At 48.4% G+C, this 16,800-nt stretch overlaps 1 protein-coding gene and 1 long non-coding RNA gene across 10 annotated transcripts in view; one reads left to right on the top strand and one right to left on the bottom strand.

Annotated features, from left to right (window-relative positions):
- The window catches only part of HIP1 (huntingtin interacting protein 1), a 211,693-nt gene that overhangs the window by 184,661 nt on the left and 10,232 nt on the right, over positions 1–16,800 (top strand). For 8 of the 9 annotated variants that reach the window (XM_001109894.5, XM_077996432.1, XM_077996431.1 and 5 more), the window contains exons 17-27: positions 2,225–2,326; positions 2,864–3,007; positions 3,465–3,600; positions 4,982–5,068; positions 5,262–5,369; positions 5,901–6,037; positions 11,488–11,598; positions 12,673–12,731; positions 13,468–13,561; positions 15,317–15,417; positions 15,673–15,778. In XM_001109894.5, coding sequence (XP_001109894.3) covers positions 2,225–2,326; positions 2,864–3,007; positions 3,465–3,600; positions 4,982–5,068; positions 5,262–5,369; positions 5,901–6,037; positions 11,488–11,598; positions 12,673–12,731; positions 13,468–13,561; positions 15,317–15,417; positions 15,673–15,778 — 1,185 coding nt within the window. The remainder of the gene's footprint in view (positions 1–2,224; positions 2,327–2,863; positions 3,008–3,464; positions 3,601–4,981; positions 5,069–5,261; positions 5,370–5,900; positions 6,038–11,487; positions 11,599–12,672; positions 12,732–13,467; positions 13,562–15,316; positions 15,418–15,672; positions 15,779–16,800) is intronic. The other variant, XM_077996436.1, reaches the window with a different exon arrangement.
- LOC144339806 (uncharacterized) lies at positions 758–6,497 on the bottom strand. The gene is made up of 2 exons (XR_013415182.1): positions 6,236–6,497; positions 758–1,746 (listed from the first exon to the last, which is right to left on the bottom strand). It is a non-coding gene; the product is annotated as an uncharacterized LOC144339806 (long non-coding RNA).

The following is a 16,800-nucleotide window of genomic DNA, read 5'->3' on the forward strand; positions in this document are numbered from 1 at the left end:
CACCACGCCTGGCTAATTTTTGTATTTTTAGTAGAGAGGGGGTTTCACCATATTGGCCAGGCTGGTCTCGAACTCCTGACTTTGTGATCCACCCGCCTCGGCCTCCCAAAGTGCTGGGATTATAGGTGTGAGCCACCACGCCCGGCAGGATGAGCATTATTTACAAAAACTTGAGAACAGGCTGGGCACAGTGGTTCCCACCTGGAATCCCAGCTTGCGGGAGGATGATTTGAGGCCAGGAGTTCCAGGTTAGTCTGGGCAACAAAGTGAGACATTGTGTCTACAAAAAATTAAGACATTGGCCGGGCGCAGTGGCTCATGCCTGTAATCCTAGCACTTTGGGAGGCCGAGGCGGGTGGATCATGAGGTCAAGAGATCGAGACTCTCCTGGCCAACATGGTGAAACCCCGTCTCTACTAAAAATACACAAAAGTAGCCGGGCATGGTAGCGGGCGCCTGTAGTCTCAGCTACTTGGGAGGCTGAGGCAGGAGAATCACTTGAACCCAGGCGGCAGAGGTTGCAGTGAGCAGAGATCATGCCACTGCACTCCAGCCTGGTGACAGTAAGACTCCATCTAAAAAAAAAAAAAAAAATTAAGAAATTAGCTGGGCATGGTAATGCATGCCTGTAGTTCCAACTACTTGGGATGCCAATGCAGGAGGATTGCTTGAGCCCAGGAGTTTGACACTGTAGTGAGCTGTGATCGTGCCACTGCACTTCAGCCTGGGCAACAGAGCAAGACAAAAAAAAAAAAGTAAAAATTAGCCAGGTGTAGTAGCATCTATGCCTGCAATCCTAGCTACTTGGGAAGCTGAGGTGGGAAAATTGCTTGAGCCCAGTTTGAGATTGAGGCTGCAGTGAGCTATGATTGCCCCTCTGCACCCCAGCCTGGGCGATAGAGTGAGACCTGTCTCTATTAGAAAAAAAAAAAAAAAAAAGAGGCAGGCACAATGGTTCACACCTGTAATCCCAGCACTTTGGGAGGCTGAGGCGGGCAGATCACCTCAGGTCGGGAGTTCAAGACCAGCCTGACCAACATGGTGAAACCCCATCTTTACTAAAAATACAAGAAAATCAGCCGGGCATGGTGGCTCATGGCTGTAGTCCAGCTACTTGAGAGTCTGAGGCAGGAGAATTGCTTGAACCCAGGAGGCGGAGGTTGCATGAGCTGAGATCATGTCACTGTGCTCCATCCTGGACAACAGAGCGGGACTCCATCTCAAAAAAAAACAGAGAACACCACTGTGTTGGGGCAGGACCGACAGGCAGATTGGAGGCTTAGAGGTGGAGTTAGAGATATGGGACAGATCAAACCAAATGTCCTAGATTTAGAGGAGTGACTTTCACACTTTTCTGTGACCCCACATAAAAAACTACATCTATCTCATGGAAATACAAGTAAGTTTCACCAAGCAATACTTATCCTTACTACGTGAATTCATTTGGCTATTTTCTGTTCTATTTAATCCATTTTTTTAAATGTTAGCTGTGAATTCTTACTAAGGAGTCACAACCCACCCTTTGACAAACACCATCAAGAAATCAAAGAAAGAGAGTCATCTGGGAATGGCGAGGTGCTGTAGTTCAGCCATATACCAGCTGTTGGGATGCCTGAATTTAAGACCCAGTTTGCCTTTAGTATTATGGACTTAAGCATGACATTTGGGAAATGTTTCTAAAATTCCTTCCTGGAGGCCAGGCACAGTGGCTCACACTTGTAATCCAAGCACCTTGGGAAGCCAAGGCTGGAGGATCGCCTGAGGTCAGGGGTTCGAGACCAGCCTAGCCAACATGGTGAAACCCCGTCTCTACCAAAAATATAAAGATTAGCCAGGCAGGGTGGCGGGCGCCTGTAGTCCCAGCTACTCGGGAGTGTGAGGCATGGGAATTGCTTGAACCTGGGAGGTAAACGTTGCAGTGAGCCGAGATTGCACCACTGCACTCCAGCCTGGGCGACAAGAGTGAGACTCTGTCTCAAAAATAAATAAATAAATAAATAAATAAATAAATAAATAATAAAAATTCCTTCCTTGACATTCCACATTTTCAGTACACTCTGGGGTCTCGCCTCCTCCTCCCACACCCTGCACTTTTTTGGGTGGTGTAACTTACATACAGTAGAGTTTACAGATCTCTTATTGATCGCTTGGGACATGTTTACGTTTTTATATTCTTTGTCACTACCACCCAGATCAGAGTCCCTCTGTTTTTCTTCTCTTTCAGACTCAAGAACAGCTGGAAGTTCTAGAGAGCTTGAAGCAAGAACTCGCCACAAGCCAACGGGAGCTTCAGGTTCTCCAAGGCAGCCTGGAAACTTCTGCCCAGGTAAATACCGCCTTTCTCTTTTTTATTGAGATGGGGTCTTCTTCTGTCACCCAGGCTGGAATGCAGTAGTGTGATCTCAGCTCGCTGCAGCCTCCACCTCCCTGGGCTCAGGTGATTCTCCCCACTTAGCTCCCCCGAAGTAACTGAGACTACAGGCACAAGCCACTACGCCCAGATAATTTTTGTATTTCTTTGGTAAAAACAAGGTTTCACTATGTTGCCCAGGCTGGTCTCAAACTCCAGGGCTCAAGTGATCCTCTCACCTCGGCCTCCTAAAGTGCTGGGACTACAGGCATGAGCCTCCACGCCCGGCCTCCTTTCTTGCCCCACCCCTGGCTTTGGCATTGCTGTCATCCACCATCCTTAACCTGCCAAGTCGGCCCCAGCTATAATCAGTGCGAGAGGGAATCAGAGTGGCAGATTAAAGAGCTATCACTTTCCCAGTCCTTGTAGCCAGGTGATGGGTTGGACCTCTGAGAAATAGGGACTGTTTAACTCAACCAGTGTCTCCCTCTTTCCTTGTGGTCACCTTTGCAGTCAGAAGCAAACTGGGCAGCCCAGATCGCCGAGCTAGAGAAGGAGCGGGACAGCCTGGTGAGCGGCGCAGCTCATAGAGACGAGGAATTATCCGCTCTTCGGAGAGAACTGCAGGACACTCAGCTCAAACTGGCCAGCACAGAGGCAAGTCACAGACACAGACACAAGCAAGCGCCTGTGAACTCCCACTGAGGGCCTCTGCGCATGCACGGAGGCCAGGAGGACCCCAGGGCTGCTGAGAAGGAGTTTGGGGCCTTGGCCCAATTGTGCAGACATTCTGTAGGTGTGATGCCAGCAGGCCCTGCACTGCCTGCAGAGCGCATGAGGGAAAGCAGAGTGCTGTCTTTTTTGTATCAGAAGGGAAGTTTGGCATTCCCTCCCAGCCATGAGAACGGGGTGCAGTGATCCCTCCGCACAGCCTCCGTGGGCGGCCACACACCCCGTGCACACAGCTAAAGCGCCTTTCTCTGTCTCAGGCTTACTGGCTTGGACCTCATTGGCCATGACTTGAGCTGAGATGCTAGGAGCCCCAGCCAGGTCATGCTGCTCAGGTTCATGATGGAGTCTAGGGCAGACTCTCACCTCCCTGGACCGTTTTTAGGAATCTATGTGCCAGCTTGCCAAAGACCAACGAAAAATGCTTCTGGTGGGGTCCAGGAAGGCTGCGGAGCAGGTGATACAAGACGCCCTGAACCAGCTTGAAGAACCTCCTCTCATCAGCTGCGCTGGGTCTGCAGGTACACTTGCAACTGCCCGGCTGGCAGGGGCCAGGTGCTTACAGCCTGACCCTCTATTGATGGTGAATCTCATGTGAGACTTAGCTCAGGGGCTCTCAGCCCCACAGCATGTCAGCATTAGCTTACGGGTGCCCAGGCCCCATCCTAGATCAGTTACATTTGGAAACTCTGTGCATTAGAACCTGTACACTAGTATTTTCTTTTTTTTTTTTTTTTTTCTTTTTGAGATAGGGTCTTACCCTGTTGCCCAGGCTGGAGTGCAGTGCGGTGGGTCACTGCAACCTCCACTTCCTGGGCTCACACAATCCTCCCCACTCAGTCTCCCAAGTAGCTGGGACTATAGGCACGCAACACCACGCCCAGCTAGTTTTTGGTTGGGGTTTGTTGCTCAGACTGGTCTTGAAGACCTGGGCTCAGGCTATCCATCCACCTTGGCCTCCCAAAGTGCTGGGATTACAGGCGTGAGCCACCGCACCAGGCCCAGCAGTAGTATTTTCTAAAGCCCCCAGGTGTGATAGCCACTGCTTTTTTTTTTTTTTTTTTTTCTTTGAGACAGAGCCATGCACTGTTGCCCAGGCTGGAGTGCAGTGACGCGATCTTGGCTCACTGCAAGCTCTGCCTCCTGGGTTCACGCCATTCTCCTGCCTCAGCCTCCCAAGTAGCTGGGACTACAGGCAAGAGCCATCACGCCCGGCTAATTTTTTGTACTTTTTTTTTTTTTTTTTTTAAGACGGAGTCTTGCTCTGTCGCCCAGGCTGGAGTGCAGTGGCCGGATCTCAGCTCACTGCAAGCTCCGCCTCCCGGGTTCACGCCATTCTCCTGCCTCAGCCTCCCGAGTAGCTGGGACTACAGGCGTCCGCCACATCGCCCGGCTAGTTTTTTGTTATTTTTTAGTAGAGACGGGGTTTCACCATGTTAGCCAGGATGGTCTCGATCTCCTGACCTCGTGATCCACCCATCTCGGCCTCCCAAAGTGCTGGGATTACAGGCTTGAGCCACCGCGCCCGGCCAATTTTTTGTACTTTTAGTAGAGATGGGGTTTCACCGTGTTAGCCAGGATGGTCTCGATCTCCTGACCTTGTGATCTGCCCGCCTCGGCCTCCCGAAGTGCTGGGATTACAGGCATGAGCCACCGCGCCTGGCCGATAGCCACTGCTTTAGACAGTGGGTCACACTGATAAAACATCCACCAGGAGCAGACAATTCTGTGTTTCTCTAAGGAAAAAACTATGGTCTGAGTCAAGAGGTGATTACTCATGAACTTCACGTCTAGGCAAGAAGCTTACCCACTAGGTAAGCTCCTCTATTCAGTGCTTAATTAACGAGGATGAAGCCAGCTATGAGAACTTGCTGTGACTTTACCCTGTGTTCCCTCTCACAGATCACCTCCTCTCCACAGTCACGTCCATTTCCAGCTGCATTGAACAACTGGAGAAAAGCTGGAGCCAGTATCTGGCCTGCCCGGAAGGTAAGAATGGCCAAGGATAGTCTCTGTCATTAGTGACAGCTGGACAGGGTTGAGAAGCACCTGAATGCAGAAATGGTGACAGGTTCCTCTGCATCAAGAAAGGCGTGTAGACAACTCATAAAATAGGGGAGGAAAGGGTATGAAAGTGACACCATCAACCAGACCTGAGAAACTTCCTTTCCAATCCTGGCAGACATCAGTGGACTTCTCCATTCCATAACCCTGCTGGCCCACTTGACCAGCGACGCCATTTCTCATGGTGCCAGCACCAGCCTCAGAGCCCCACCTGAGCCTGCCGACTGTGAGTACCAGGGCATAAGGGGCTGTTCATGGACCGGGGGAGCTGGGGGCCTTTAAAAGTCTCTGTTGGGCCGGGTGCAGTGGCTCATGCCTGTAACCCCAGCACTTTGGGAGGCTGAGGCAGGCGGATCACTTGAGGTCGGGAGTTCAAGAACAGCCTGGCCAACATGACGAAACCCCGTCTCTACTAAAAATACAAAAATGACTGGCCAGGTGCAATGGTTCACGCCTGTAATCACTGTAATACTTTAGGAGGACGAGGCGGGCAGATCACCTGAGGTCAGGAGTTCGAGACCAGCCTGGCCAACATGGCAAAACCCCGTCTCTACTAAAAATACAAAAATTAGCCGGGCACAGTGGTGCACCTGTAATCCCAGCTACTCGGGAGGCTGAGGCAGGAGAATCGCTTGAACTCAGGAGGCGGAGTTTGCCATGAGCCGAGATTGCACCAGCGCACTCCAGCCTGAGCAACAAGAGCGAGACTCTGTCTCAAAAGAAAAAAAAAAAGGTGTCTATTGCCTTGTATCTCCAGCACTGACCGAGGCCTGTAAGCAGTACGGCAGGGAAACCCTCGCCTACCTGGCCGCCCTGGAGGAAGAGGGAACCCTTGAGAATGCTGACAGCACAGCCATGAGGAACTGCCTGAGCAAGATCAAGGCCATCGGCGAGGTACTTGCAGTAGTATCATTGAGGAGCGTTGTTATTCTGGGTGTGCATGCTGGTGAATGGCCAGGGAATCAGTGATGTTCTGAGCTAGTTCTTTCTGCACTTACAACTTGATTCTAGAAAGAGATTGTTAAAATTGGAAAATCCAGGCCGGGCACGGTGGCTCAAGCCTGTAATCCCAGTAATTTGGGAGGCCGAGACGGGTGGATCACGAGGTCAGGAGATCGAGACCATCCTGGCTAACACGGTGAAACCCCGTCTCTACTAAAAAATACACACAAAAAAAAACTAGCCAGGCGAGGTGGCGGGCGCCTGTAGTCCCAGCTACTCGGGAGGCTGAGGCAGGTGAATGACGTGAACCTGGGAGGCGGAGCTTGCAGTGAGCTGAGATCCAGTCACCGCACTCCAGCCTGGGCGACAGAGAGAGACTCCGTCTCAAAAAAATAAATAAATAAAAATAAAATTGGAAAATCTGGCCAGGTGCAGTGACTTATGCCTGTAATCCCAGCACTTTGGGAGGCTGAGGCGGGCAGATCACTTGAGATCAGGAGTTGGAGACGAGCCTGGCCAACAGGGTGAAACCCTGTGTCTTCTAAAAATACAAAGATTAGCCCAGTGTGGTGGCGCATGTCTGTAATCCCAGGTACTTGGGAGGCCAAGGCAGGAGAATTGCTTGAACCGGGGAGGTGGAGGTTGCAGTGAGCCGAGATCACGCCATTGCACTCCAGCCTGGGCATAAGAGCGAGATCCATCTCAAAAAAAAAAAAAAATAGGATCACTTGAGCCCAGAAGTTTGAGACAGGCCTGGGCAACAAAATGAGACCCTGTCTCTTTCAAAATAAAAAATAAAAAATAATTTAAAAAGAGAAAACCTCCTGAAGGACTTTCCAGCTATATTTAATTCACTGGCTGTTAGCTGAGAATCTGCTGTGTTCTCATCATTACACTAGGCAATATCGAAGAAGTATAGGCAGCTCCCCTGTCTCTGAGGATTTTTATCTAGATGGCCAGGTAATACCCAAAATGGACATAACACTGTATTTATTCATTTACTAAAGATGTAGTGGCCGAGCACGGTGGCTCACACCTGTAATCCCTGCACTTTGGGAGGCCGAGGCAGGAGGATCACTTGAGGCCAGGAGTTCAAGATCAGCCTAGGCAACATAGTGAGACCCTGTCTCTACAAAATAAAATTTAAAAAAAAATTAGACAGGCGGCCGGGCGCGGTGGCTCAAGCCTGTAATCCCAGCACTTTGGGAGGCCGAGACGGGCGGATCACAAGGTCAGGAGATCGAGACCATCCTGGCTAACATGGTGAAACCCCGTCTCTACTAAAAATACAAAAAAACTAGCCGGGCGAGGTGGCGGGCGCCTGTAGTCCCAGCTACTCGGGAGGCTGAGGCAGGAGAATGGCGTAAACCCGGGAGGCGGAGCTTGCAGTGAGCTGAGATCCGGCCACTGCACTCCAGCCTGGGCGACAGAGCGAGACTCCGTCTCAAAAAAAAAAAAAAAAAAAAAAATTAGACAGGCGTGATGTCACGCACCTGTAGTCCCAGCTACTCGGGAGGCTGAGGCAGGAGGATCGCTTGAGCCCAGGAGTTGGAGGCCACACTGAGCTATGATTGTGCCACTGCACTCCAGCCTGGGCAACAGAGCAAGACCCTGCCTCTGCTATAAATAAGTAGTCAATATGTCCTGTATACCAGAAATTGGGTTAAATGTATATAGGGACAGAAAAGACATGGACTCTATGGGAAAGAAAAATAAGAAAACCGTTTCTATGCAGTACCATTTTTTTCCATTTTTTCCCCCAATGTTATGAATTGGAGTATATCGGTTAAGATACGAGGATAGGGCCAGGCACGGTGCCTCACACCTGTAATCCCAGCATTTTGGGAGGCCGAGACAGGTGGATCAGCTGAGTTCGAGAGCAGCCTGGCCAACATGGCAAAATCCCATCTCTACTAAAAATACAAAAAATTAGCCAGGCGTGATGGTGGGCACCTGTAATCCTAGCTACTTAGGAGGCTGAGGCAGGAGAATCACTTGAACCCGGGAGGCGGAGGTTGCAGTGAGCTGAGATCGTGCTTTTGCACTCCAGCCTGGGCAACAAGAGCGAAACTCTACTCAAAAAATAAATAAATAAAAAATAAAAGTCATGAGGATAGAATGTCTAATTGGAGTTCCAGAAGAAGATAATAAAAAGACCACGTCCAGCCAGGAGCAATTGAGGCCAAGAATTTGAGACCAACTTGGGTAACTTAGTGGGGCCCTGTCTCTACAACAAATTTAAAAATTGGCCAGGTGTGATGGTGAGCACTTGTGGTCCCAGCTACTCAGGAGGCTGAGGCAGGAGGATCACCTAAGCCTAGGAGCTCAAGACTGCAGTGAACCATGTACTCATGTACTGGAACCATGTACTGGAGCCATGTACCAGAACCATGTACCAGAACCATGTACCAAACATGTACCAGAACCATGTACCAGAACCATGTACCAGACATGTACCAAACATGTACCAGAACCATGTACCAGAACCATGTACCAGAACCATGTACCAGACATGTACCAAACATGTACCAGAACCATGTACCAGAACCATGTACCAGACATGTACCAAACATGTACCAGAACCATGTACCAGAACCATGTACCAGACATGTACCAAACATGTACCAGAACCATGTACCAGAACCATGTACCAGACATGTACCAAACATGTACCAGAACCATGTACCAGAACCATGTACCAGACATGTACCAAACATGTACCAGAACCATGTACCAGAACCATGTACCAGACATGTACCAAACATGTACCAGAACCATGTACCAGAACCATGTACCTAACATGTACCAAACATGTACCAAACATGTACCAGAACCATGTACTGGAGCACCACTGTACTCCAGCCTGGGTGACAGAGTAAGACCCTGTCTCTAAAAAGAAAAAATAAAAATGAAAAGATCAGGGCCAGGCATGGTGGCTCACACCTGTAATCCCAGCACTTTGGGAGGCTGAGGTGGACGGATCACTTGAGGCCAGGAGTTTGAGACCAGCCTGACTGACATAGTGAAACCCCATCTGTACTAAAAATACAAAATTAGCCAGGTGTGGTGGCTCATTTTGTAATCCCAGCACACACCTGTAATCCCAGCTACTTGAGAGGCTGAGGCAGGGTAATCCCTTGAGCCCAGGAGGCGGAGGCTGCAGTGAGCCGAGATTGCACCACTGTACTCCAGCCTGGGCAACAGAGTGAGACTCTGTCTCAAAAAAAAAAAAAAAAAAGAAAGAAAAATGATTGTCTTCATCTTTGCCTCCCTAAATAATGAATTAGTTTCACATGTTATAGACTACAGATAAATGGAATCCTACTGTATATATTCTTCTACAACTTGCTTTTTCACTCCACATTCTGTGAGATTAATCCAAGAAGATACATTCATTTTCACTGCTGTCTCATATCTATTGCGTGAATATCGCTTAATTCATCTGTCTGTTCTCTTGGTGATAGACATTTGGGTTATTTCCAGTTTGGGTTGTTATTAATTTGCCCCTATGATCATACATGCACACATGTCAGTTGCTCTAAAGTATATATGTAGAATCAGAACTACTAGGTTATAGGATGAATCTCACACATAGAATGCTGAGTGAAAAATCAAGTCATGGAAAAATATATACAGTATGATTCCTTTTATATAAAGACTCAAACATTCAAACTTAACAATATATTGTTTAGGGATGCAGCTATATGGCATTAAAAAATAATAATAATAAGACAGGCCAGGCATAGTGGCACATGTCTGAAAGTCCCAGCACTTTGGGAGGCCAGAGTGGGAGGATCACTTGAGGCCAGGAGTTTGATACAGACTGGGTTACAAAGTAAGACTCTGATTCTACAAAAAAGTTTAAGTTAGCAGAGCCTAGTGATGTGTGCCTGTTGTCCCAGCTACTCAGGAGGCTGAGACAGGAGGATCACTTGAGCCCAGGAGTGGGAGGCTGCAGTGAGCTATGATCACACCACTGCACTCTAGCCTGGGCAACAGGCTATATTTAAAAAAATAAAAATAAAATAATACATGACAACCACTCTCTTGAATTCTGTATTTCTTGGGGTAGAAGGCAGGGAGGAAGGGAGATAGAATCAGGGCGCATACAAGTACAAATAAGATTCCAAAGGTATTGATGTTTCTTATAGCATTCCTTAAGTTTTAAGTTGGGTGGTGGATAACATGCGTCTTTATTCTTATCCTTTGAACCATTCATATATATTTTATACCTTAGTATGTATAACACAACATGTTTTAAAAATCGTGGGTGTTGCTATTAGTTAGACCTTAGTTCAAATCCCTGCCCTGCCATTTGCTAGCATAACTGTGGTCAAGACATTCTACCTCTGATCCCTGGCTTCCTATCTACACAGTAGGAATAATACCTGCCTCATATGGTCGCTGTGGAAGCAAAGTTAAGTCAGGGTCAAAGTGGGAGATATCATCTGTATTTGAAAAAGTTGTAGGCCAGGTGCAGTAACTCAATCCCAGCACACTGGGAAGCCAAGACGGGAGGATCACTTGAGCCCAAGAATTCAAGACCAGCCTGGACAACATAGTAAGACCCCATCTCTGTTAAAAAAAAAAAAAAATTAGCTTGGCTTGGTGGTGCACCCCTGTACTCCCAGCTACTGTGGTGGTAGAGGTGGGAGGATTGCTTGAGCATGGGAGGTGGAGGCTGCAGTGAGCTATGATCAAGCCACTGCACTCCATCTCTGGTGACAGAGCAAGACTTTGTCTCAAAAAAATAAAAAATTAGGGCCAGGCGTGATGGCTCACACCTGTAATACCAGCAGTTTGGGAGGCCGAGGCAGGAGGATTACCTGAGGTTGGAAGTTCAAGACCAGCCTGGGCAAAATAGTGAAACCCGTCTCTACTAAAAATATAAAAATTAGCCGAGCATGGTGGTGCAAACCTGCAATCCCAGCTACTTGGGAGGCTGAGGCAGGAGAATTGCTTGAACCCGAGAGGCGGAGATTGCATTGTGCCGAAATTGCGCCACTGTACTCCAGCCTGGGCAACAGAGGGAGATCTCTGTCTCAAAAAGAAAAAGCAAAAGAACGAATTATAAAAACACCTCCTGTGTAGCTAGTACAATTGACACTGCACAACTAAGGGGCTGGGGTCTTAGTGGTGGCGGAATGACCTTGGAGGGGGAGGCAGCGATGGCATTCTGGAAAGAGGTGGATCCTGAGTGAGGAAGAGCATGAGGTTCCAGAGTTCGTGTCACAGAGAGAACCAGATGGGGTCTGCGAAAGACCCCCCAACAACCCCCGTGGCTTGCAGAAGGTGTTGGCTGGGTGGCCTCCTCCCTCTGCCATCTTGTAAGGGTTACAGATGGCAGAGGAGAAGAGGGAGGAGGCCCCAGGGTCAGTTCAGCCTTTGTGATGTGTTCACAGGAGCTCCTGCCCAGGGGCCTGGACATCAAGCAGGAAGAGCTGGGGGACCTGGTGGACAAGGAGATGGCAGCCACTTCAGCTGCTATTGAAACCGCCACGGCCAGAATAGAGGTAGGAGGTTCCTGCAGGATCTCCTGAAACGATGCCTTTGCAGCTGCCCTTCTGCAACACTGCTCATTAGACATATCATAGTCGTTCATTAAGGCCATGGCGACCCCCTAAGACAGAAACCAGAATTTGCCAGGCACAGTGGCTCATGCCTGTAATCCTAGCACCTTGGGAGGATCACTTGAGTCCAGGAGTTTGAGACCAGCCTGTGCATCATGGCAAGACCCCATGTCTACAAAAAGTAAAATAATTAGCTGGACGTGGTGGTGCATGCTTGTAGTCCTTGCTACTCCAGAGGCTGTAGGAGGATCACATGAGCCCAGGAATTGGAGGCTACAGTGAGCCATGATTGCACCACTGCACTCTAGCCTGGGTGAGAGAGTGAGACCCTGTCTCTAAAAATGTTTTTAAATTGTTAAGAAAAAAAAGAGAGAGAGAGAGAGAGACCAAAATCTGAACTCACTAGTTTTTCTGAGTGATAGAAAATGAGAAGGTCCTCATGAGAGAAGGTGATTGGTTTCCTCAAGAGTCAGATACTTTGGTTTCAGAACATCCTGGGTTCTGGCCAGGCACGGTGGCTCACACCTGTATTCCCAGCACTTTGGGAGGCCGAGGCGGGCAGATCATGAGGTCAGGAGTTTGAGACAAGCCTGGACAACGTGGTGAAACCCGGTCTCTACTAAAAATACAAAAATTTGCTGGGCATGGTGGCGGGTGCCTATAATCCCAGGTACTTGGGAAGATGAGGCAGGAGAATCACTTAAACCCAGGAGGCAGAGGTTGCGGTGAGCTGAGATCACGCCGCTGCACTCCAGCCTGGGTGACAAAGTGAGACTCTGTCTCAAAAAAAAAAAAAAGACACAGATCATAGAGCCAGCCCGCTACAGCTGCACTCCCCCTGAATAGATTAGAGTCTGGATTCTTTTTCTGACTCTCCCAAGGATGTGGGCAGGGACTTAGGGACCTCCAGATTCAGGTTTCTCAGCTACCACACGATGTTGGACTGAAAGTATAGTAGGACATTAGTGGGTCCTTAATATTCAAGGCACGTTTAGAAACTATGCTTCTTTTTAACAGGAGATGCTCAGCAAATCCCGAGCAGGAGATACAGGAGTCAAACTGGAGGTGAATGAAAGGTTGGTCTGAGCGGCACGGTGGGACCTAGGGGAGCAGGATCCGTCTTCCTGGCATCGGGCCATACTTTGTGTACTTATTATGGAATTAGAGGAGAGCAGTAGCAGCCACGGGGAAGGGCTGAGTTGATGTAATCATCAGTGACAGTATTAACGATGACAGCAATATTGCTGTTTCACTATAGAAGAAAAGAAACCCCGGGCCGGCGTGGTGGCTCACACCTGTAATCCCAGCACTTTGGGAGGCTGAGGAGGGAGGATCACCTGAGGCTGGAAGTTCGAGAACAGCCTGCCCAATGTGGTGAAAATTCATCTTTACTAAAAATACAAAACTTAGCCAGGCGTGGTGGTGCATGCCTGTAATGCCAGCTACTTGGGAGGCTGAGGCAGGAGAATCACTTGAACCTAGGAGGCGGAGGTTGCAGTGAGCCAAGATCATGCCTCTGCACTCTAGCCTGGGTGACAGAGGGAGACTCTGTCTCAAAAAAGAAGAAAAGAAGCCCTAGGAATCACAACTTCACTATTCCTTACGATGGAGACCCACAATCGATCTGTCACTCCCCAGCCTCTCCTTTGGGTCCTCCCCGCAGAATGTTCCAGTAATCTCAGCACCTTTCTTACCTCCCTTTCCCATTCCAAGCTTGCCTTTGGCTAGGAGTGGAAAGGAGAACAGTCGTGTTCATTGATCTTGGATCTTGATCTCAGTGTATCCCCGACTTTTTGTTTGTTTGTTTGGCAGGATCCTTGGTTGCTGTACCAGCCTCATGCAAGCTATTCAGGTGCTGATTGTAGCCTCTAAGGACCTCCAGAGAGAGATTGTGGAGAGCGGCAGGGTGAGTGTGGATGTGGGCCCTGGGCAGGAAGAGCAGGCATTGGTGACAGATTCCCGCTCCACCAGACTCTGTGATGCTGCCATCTTGTTCTGTGTGTCCACCTGAGCACAGAGGTGCCACTCCTGTAGACATCAGCAGAGGCCCTGGGGAGAAGTCAGAGCTCCAGGACCTTCCTAGAGGGTGGCCAGGCATGGGTCCCAACTCCAGCTCCCTTCGCACAGGCAGACATTGTTGGAACTTGCTGTGGGAGCCCTGCTTACATTGCACACCTGGGTACTCTGAGGGAGACATGAGGACTTTTGCAAACGAAGCAGATCCTGAAAGCCAGCTTGAGACTGACTTTTCACAGGGAGCTCTGCCTTGTCTGTTTCCACCAGCAGAGTCAACTCACCCTTACAAATAGACTCTGCTGTCAGCCTGTTATCAATGCATCACTTCATGGTCTCATGCCTTTGCTGGGATTATCATCATCTTCTTTTTCTTATTTCCCCATATGCCACTGCAGCTTGGGAGGCGCAAGTCCAGAGAGGGGTTAATGAGCCTGAGAACAGTGCCATAAAGCAAGCAGCCAGGCCTGGTTTGCTGGTGCCTTTTATCTTCCTGCGAGGCGATGTTTTCTGTTTCTAAAATAGAAAGATGGACTGGACAAGGATTATCTGCAGATCCTCAGACTATCAGACACTTCCAAAGCATAAAAACATTTTTCAAATCCAAGTAGAAATATATATTTTTAATATATTCACTGTGTAGTCTCCTTTTTTATTGGCAAATCGCAGAGAGTGGCTAGACTCTTTTCAGATCATAACTTATTCATATGAGAATATTTATTCTTACATATACAATACAGAAATGTCATCATATGGTAGAAATGCTGCAGGCTTTGGAGTCAGAAAAGCCCAAGATTTGCTTCCATTTATTTCCTGACCTTGGGAAAAGCCTTTTTGTTTGTTTGTTGTTTTGTTGTTTGGGGTTTTTGTTTTTGGTTTTTCATTGTTGTTGTTGTTTTTTGTTTTGAGACTGAGTCTCACTCCGTCACCAGGCTAGAATACAGTGCTGCAATCTTGGCTCACTGCAACCTCTGCCTCCTGGGTTCAAGCAATTCTCCTGCCTCAGCCTCCCGAGTAGCTGGGACAACAGGCGCACATCACCACACCCAGCTAATTTTTGTATTTTTAGTAGAGATGGGGTTTTACCATATTAGACAGGATGGTCTCAATCTCTTGACCTCATGATCCACCCGCCTCGGCGTTGCAAAGTGCTGGGATTACAGGCATGAGCCACCACGCCCAGCCAGGGTTTTGTTTTGAGACAGAGTCTTGCTCTGTTGCCCAGGCTAGAGTGCAGTGACGCGATCTCGGCTCACTGCAACCTCCGCCTCCTAGGTTGAAGTGATTGTCTTGCCTCAGCCTCCTGAATAGCTGGGATCGCAGGCACCCACCACCATACCCAGCTAATTTTTGTATTTTTAATAGAGACAGGGTTTCACCATGTTGTCCAGGCTGGTCTTGAACTCCTGACCTCAAGTGATCCACCTGCCTCAGCCTCCCAAAGTGCTGGGATTACAGGCGAGCACCACTGCACCCAGCCAGAAAAGCCATTTTTGTCTCTGAATCTTCTTTTTTGTGAAATGGGAATACTAATGCTTATGTCTCAGAGTTACTATGAGGATGATTTGGGATAATATATATATAAAAGCACCTGCCATATAGTACATGCTCAATAAAAGGTGGCTACGACTATTTTTTTCTTCCCTAGGGTACAGCATCCCCTAAAGAGTTTTATGCCAAGAACTCTCGATGGACAGAAGGACTCATCTCAGCCTCCAAGGCTGTGGGCTGGGGAGCCACTGTCATGGTGTAAGTATCCATTGGTACCAAGGCTCCTCCCCTGACCCCTCTTCCATTGATCCACTCCAAACAATAGCTAAGGAAGGGAAAAGAATCTCTCCCTGATCAATAAACTATTGATCAGGAAGTCAATAGGACCAAGTTTACAAGGGAGCCTGGTTCTCCCAGGGGACACAGGGTGATGCTGGGGGTCTGGAGGTGGGATTGTGGAGGAGTTGCGGCTCATCTGCCCAAAACCTAGTCCCTCTTGTCGTTTTCCATCAGGGATGCAGCTGATCTGGTGGTACAAGGCAGAGGGAAATTTGAGGAGCTAATGGTGTGTTCGCATGAAATTGCTGCTAGCACAGCCCAGCTTGTGGCTGCATCCAAGGTAGGACCTGTGCTGGACCTCCTAGGACCCTGGAAGGCCTGGTTAGAGAGTACTAGGCTAGGTTAAAGAGTACTTGGCTGCATTAGGCAGTACTTGGCTGAGTTAGAGAGTACTTGGCTAGGTTAGATGGCACTTGGCTAGGTTAGATGGTACTTGACTAGGTTAGAGAGTACTTGGCTAGGTTAGATGGAACTTGGCTAGGTTATAGAATACTAAGGGATATATTTGTCTATGTTAGACAGTACTTGGCTAGGTTAGAGAGTACTAGGCTACGTTAAAGGGTACTTGGCTGCATTAGGCAGTACTTGGCTGAGTTAGAGAGTACTTAGCTAGGTTAGATGGCATTTGGCTAGGTTAGATGGTACTTAGCTAGGTTAGAGAGTACTAAGAGGTTAGAGAGTACTTGGCTAGGTTAGATGGCACTTGGCTAGGTTAGATGGTACTTAGCTAGGTTAGAGAGTACTAAGGGGTTAGAGAGTACTTGGCTAGGTTAGATGGAACTTGGCTAGGTTAGAGAGTACTAAGGGATATACTTGACTATGTTAGACAGCACTTGGCTAGGTTAGAGAGTACTAGGCTAGGTTAAAGAGTACTTGGCTGCATTAGGCAGTACTTGGCTGAGTTAGAGAGTACTTGGCTAGGTTAGATGGCATTTGGCTAGGTTAGATGGTACTTAGCTAGGTTAGAGAGTACTAAGGGGTTAGAGAGTACTTGGCTAGGTTAGATGGCACTTGGCTAGGTTAGATGGTACTTAGCTAGGTTAGAGAGTACTAAGGGGTTAGAGAGTACTTGGCTAGGTTAGATGGCACTTGGCTAGGTTAGATGGTACTTAGCTAGGTTAGAGAGTACTAAGGGGTTAGAGAGTACTTGGCTAGGTTAGATGGAACTTGGCTAGGTTAGAGAGTACTAAGGGATATACTTGACTATGTTAGACAGCACTTGGCTAGGTTAGAGAGTACTTGGCTAGGTTAGATGGTACTTGGTTAGGTTAGATGGTACTTGGTTCAGTTAGAGAGTACTTA

This window comes from Macaca mulatta, chromosome 3 (assembly GCF_049350105.2).
Source record: "Macaca mulatta isolate MMU2019108-1 chromosome 3, T2T-MMU8v2.0, whole genome shotgun sequence".
In the NCBI taxonomy this organism is placed as follows: Eukaryota; Metazoa; Chordata; class Mammalia; order Primates; family Cercopithecidae; genus Macaca; species Macaca mulatta.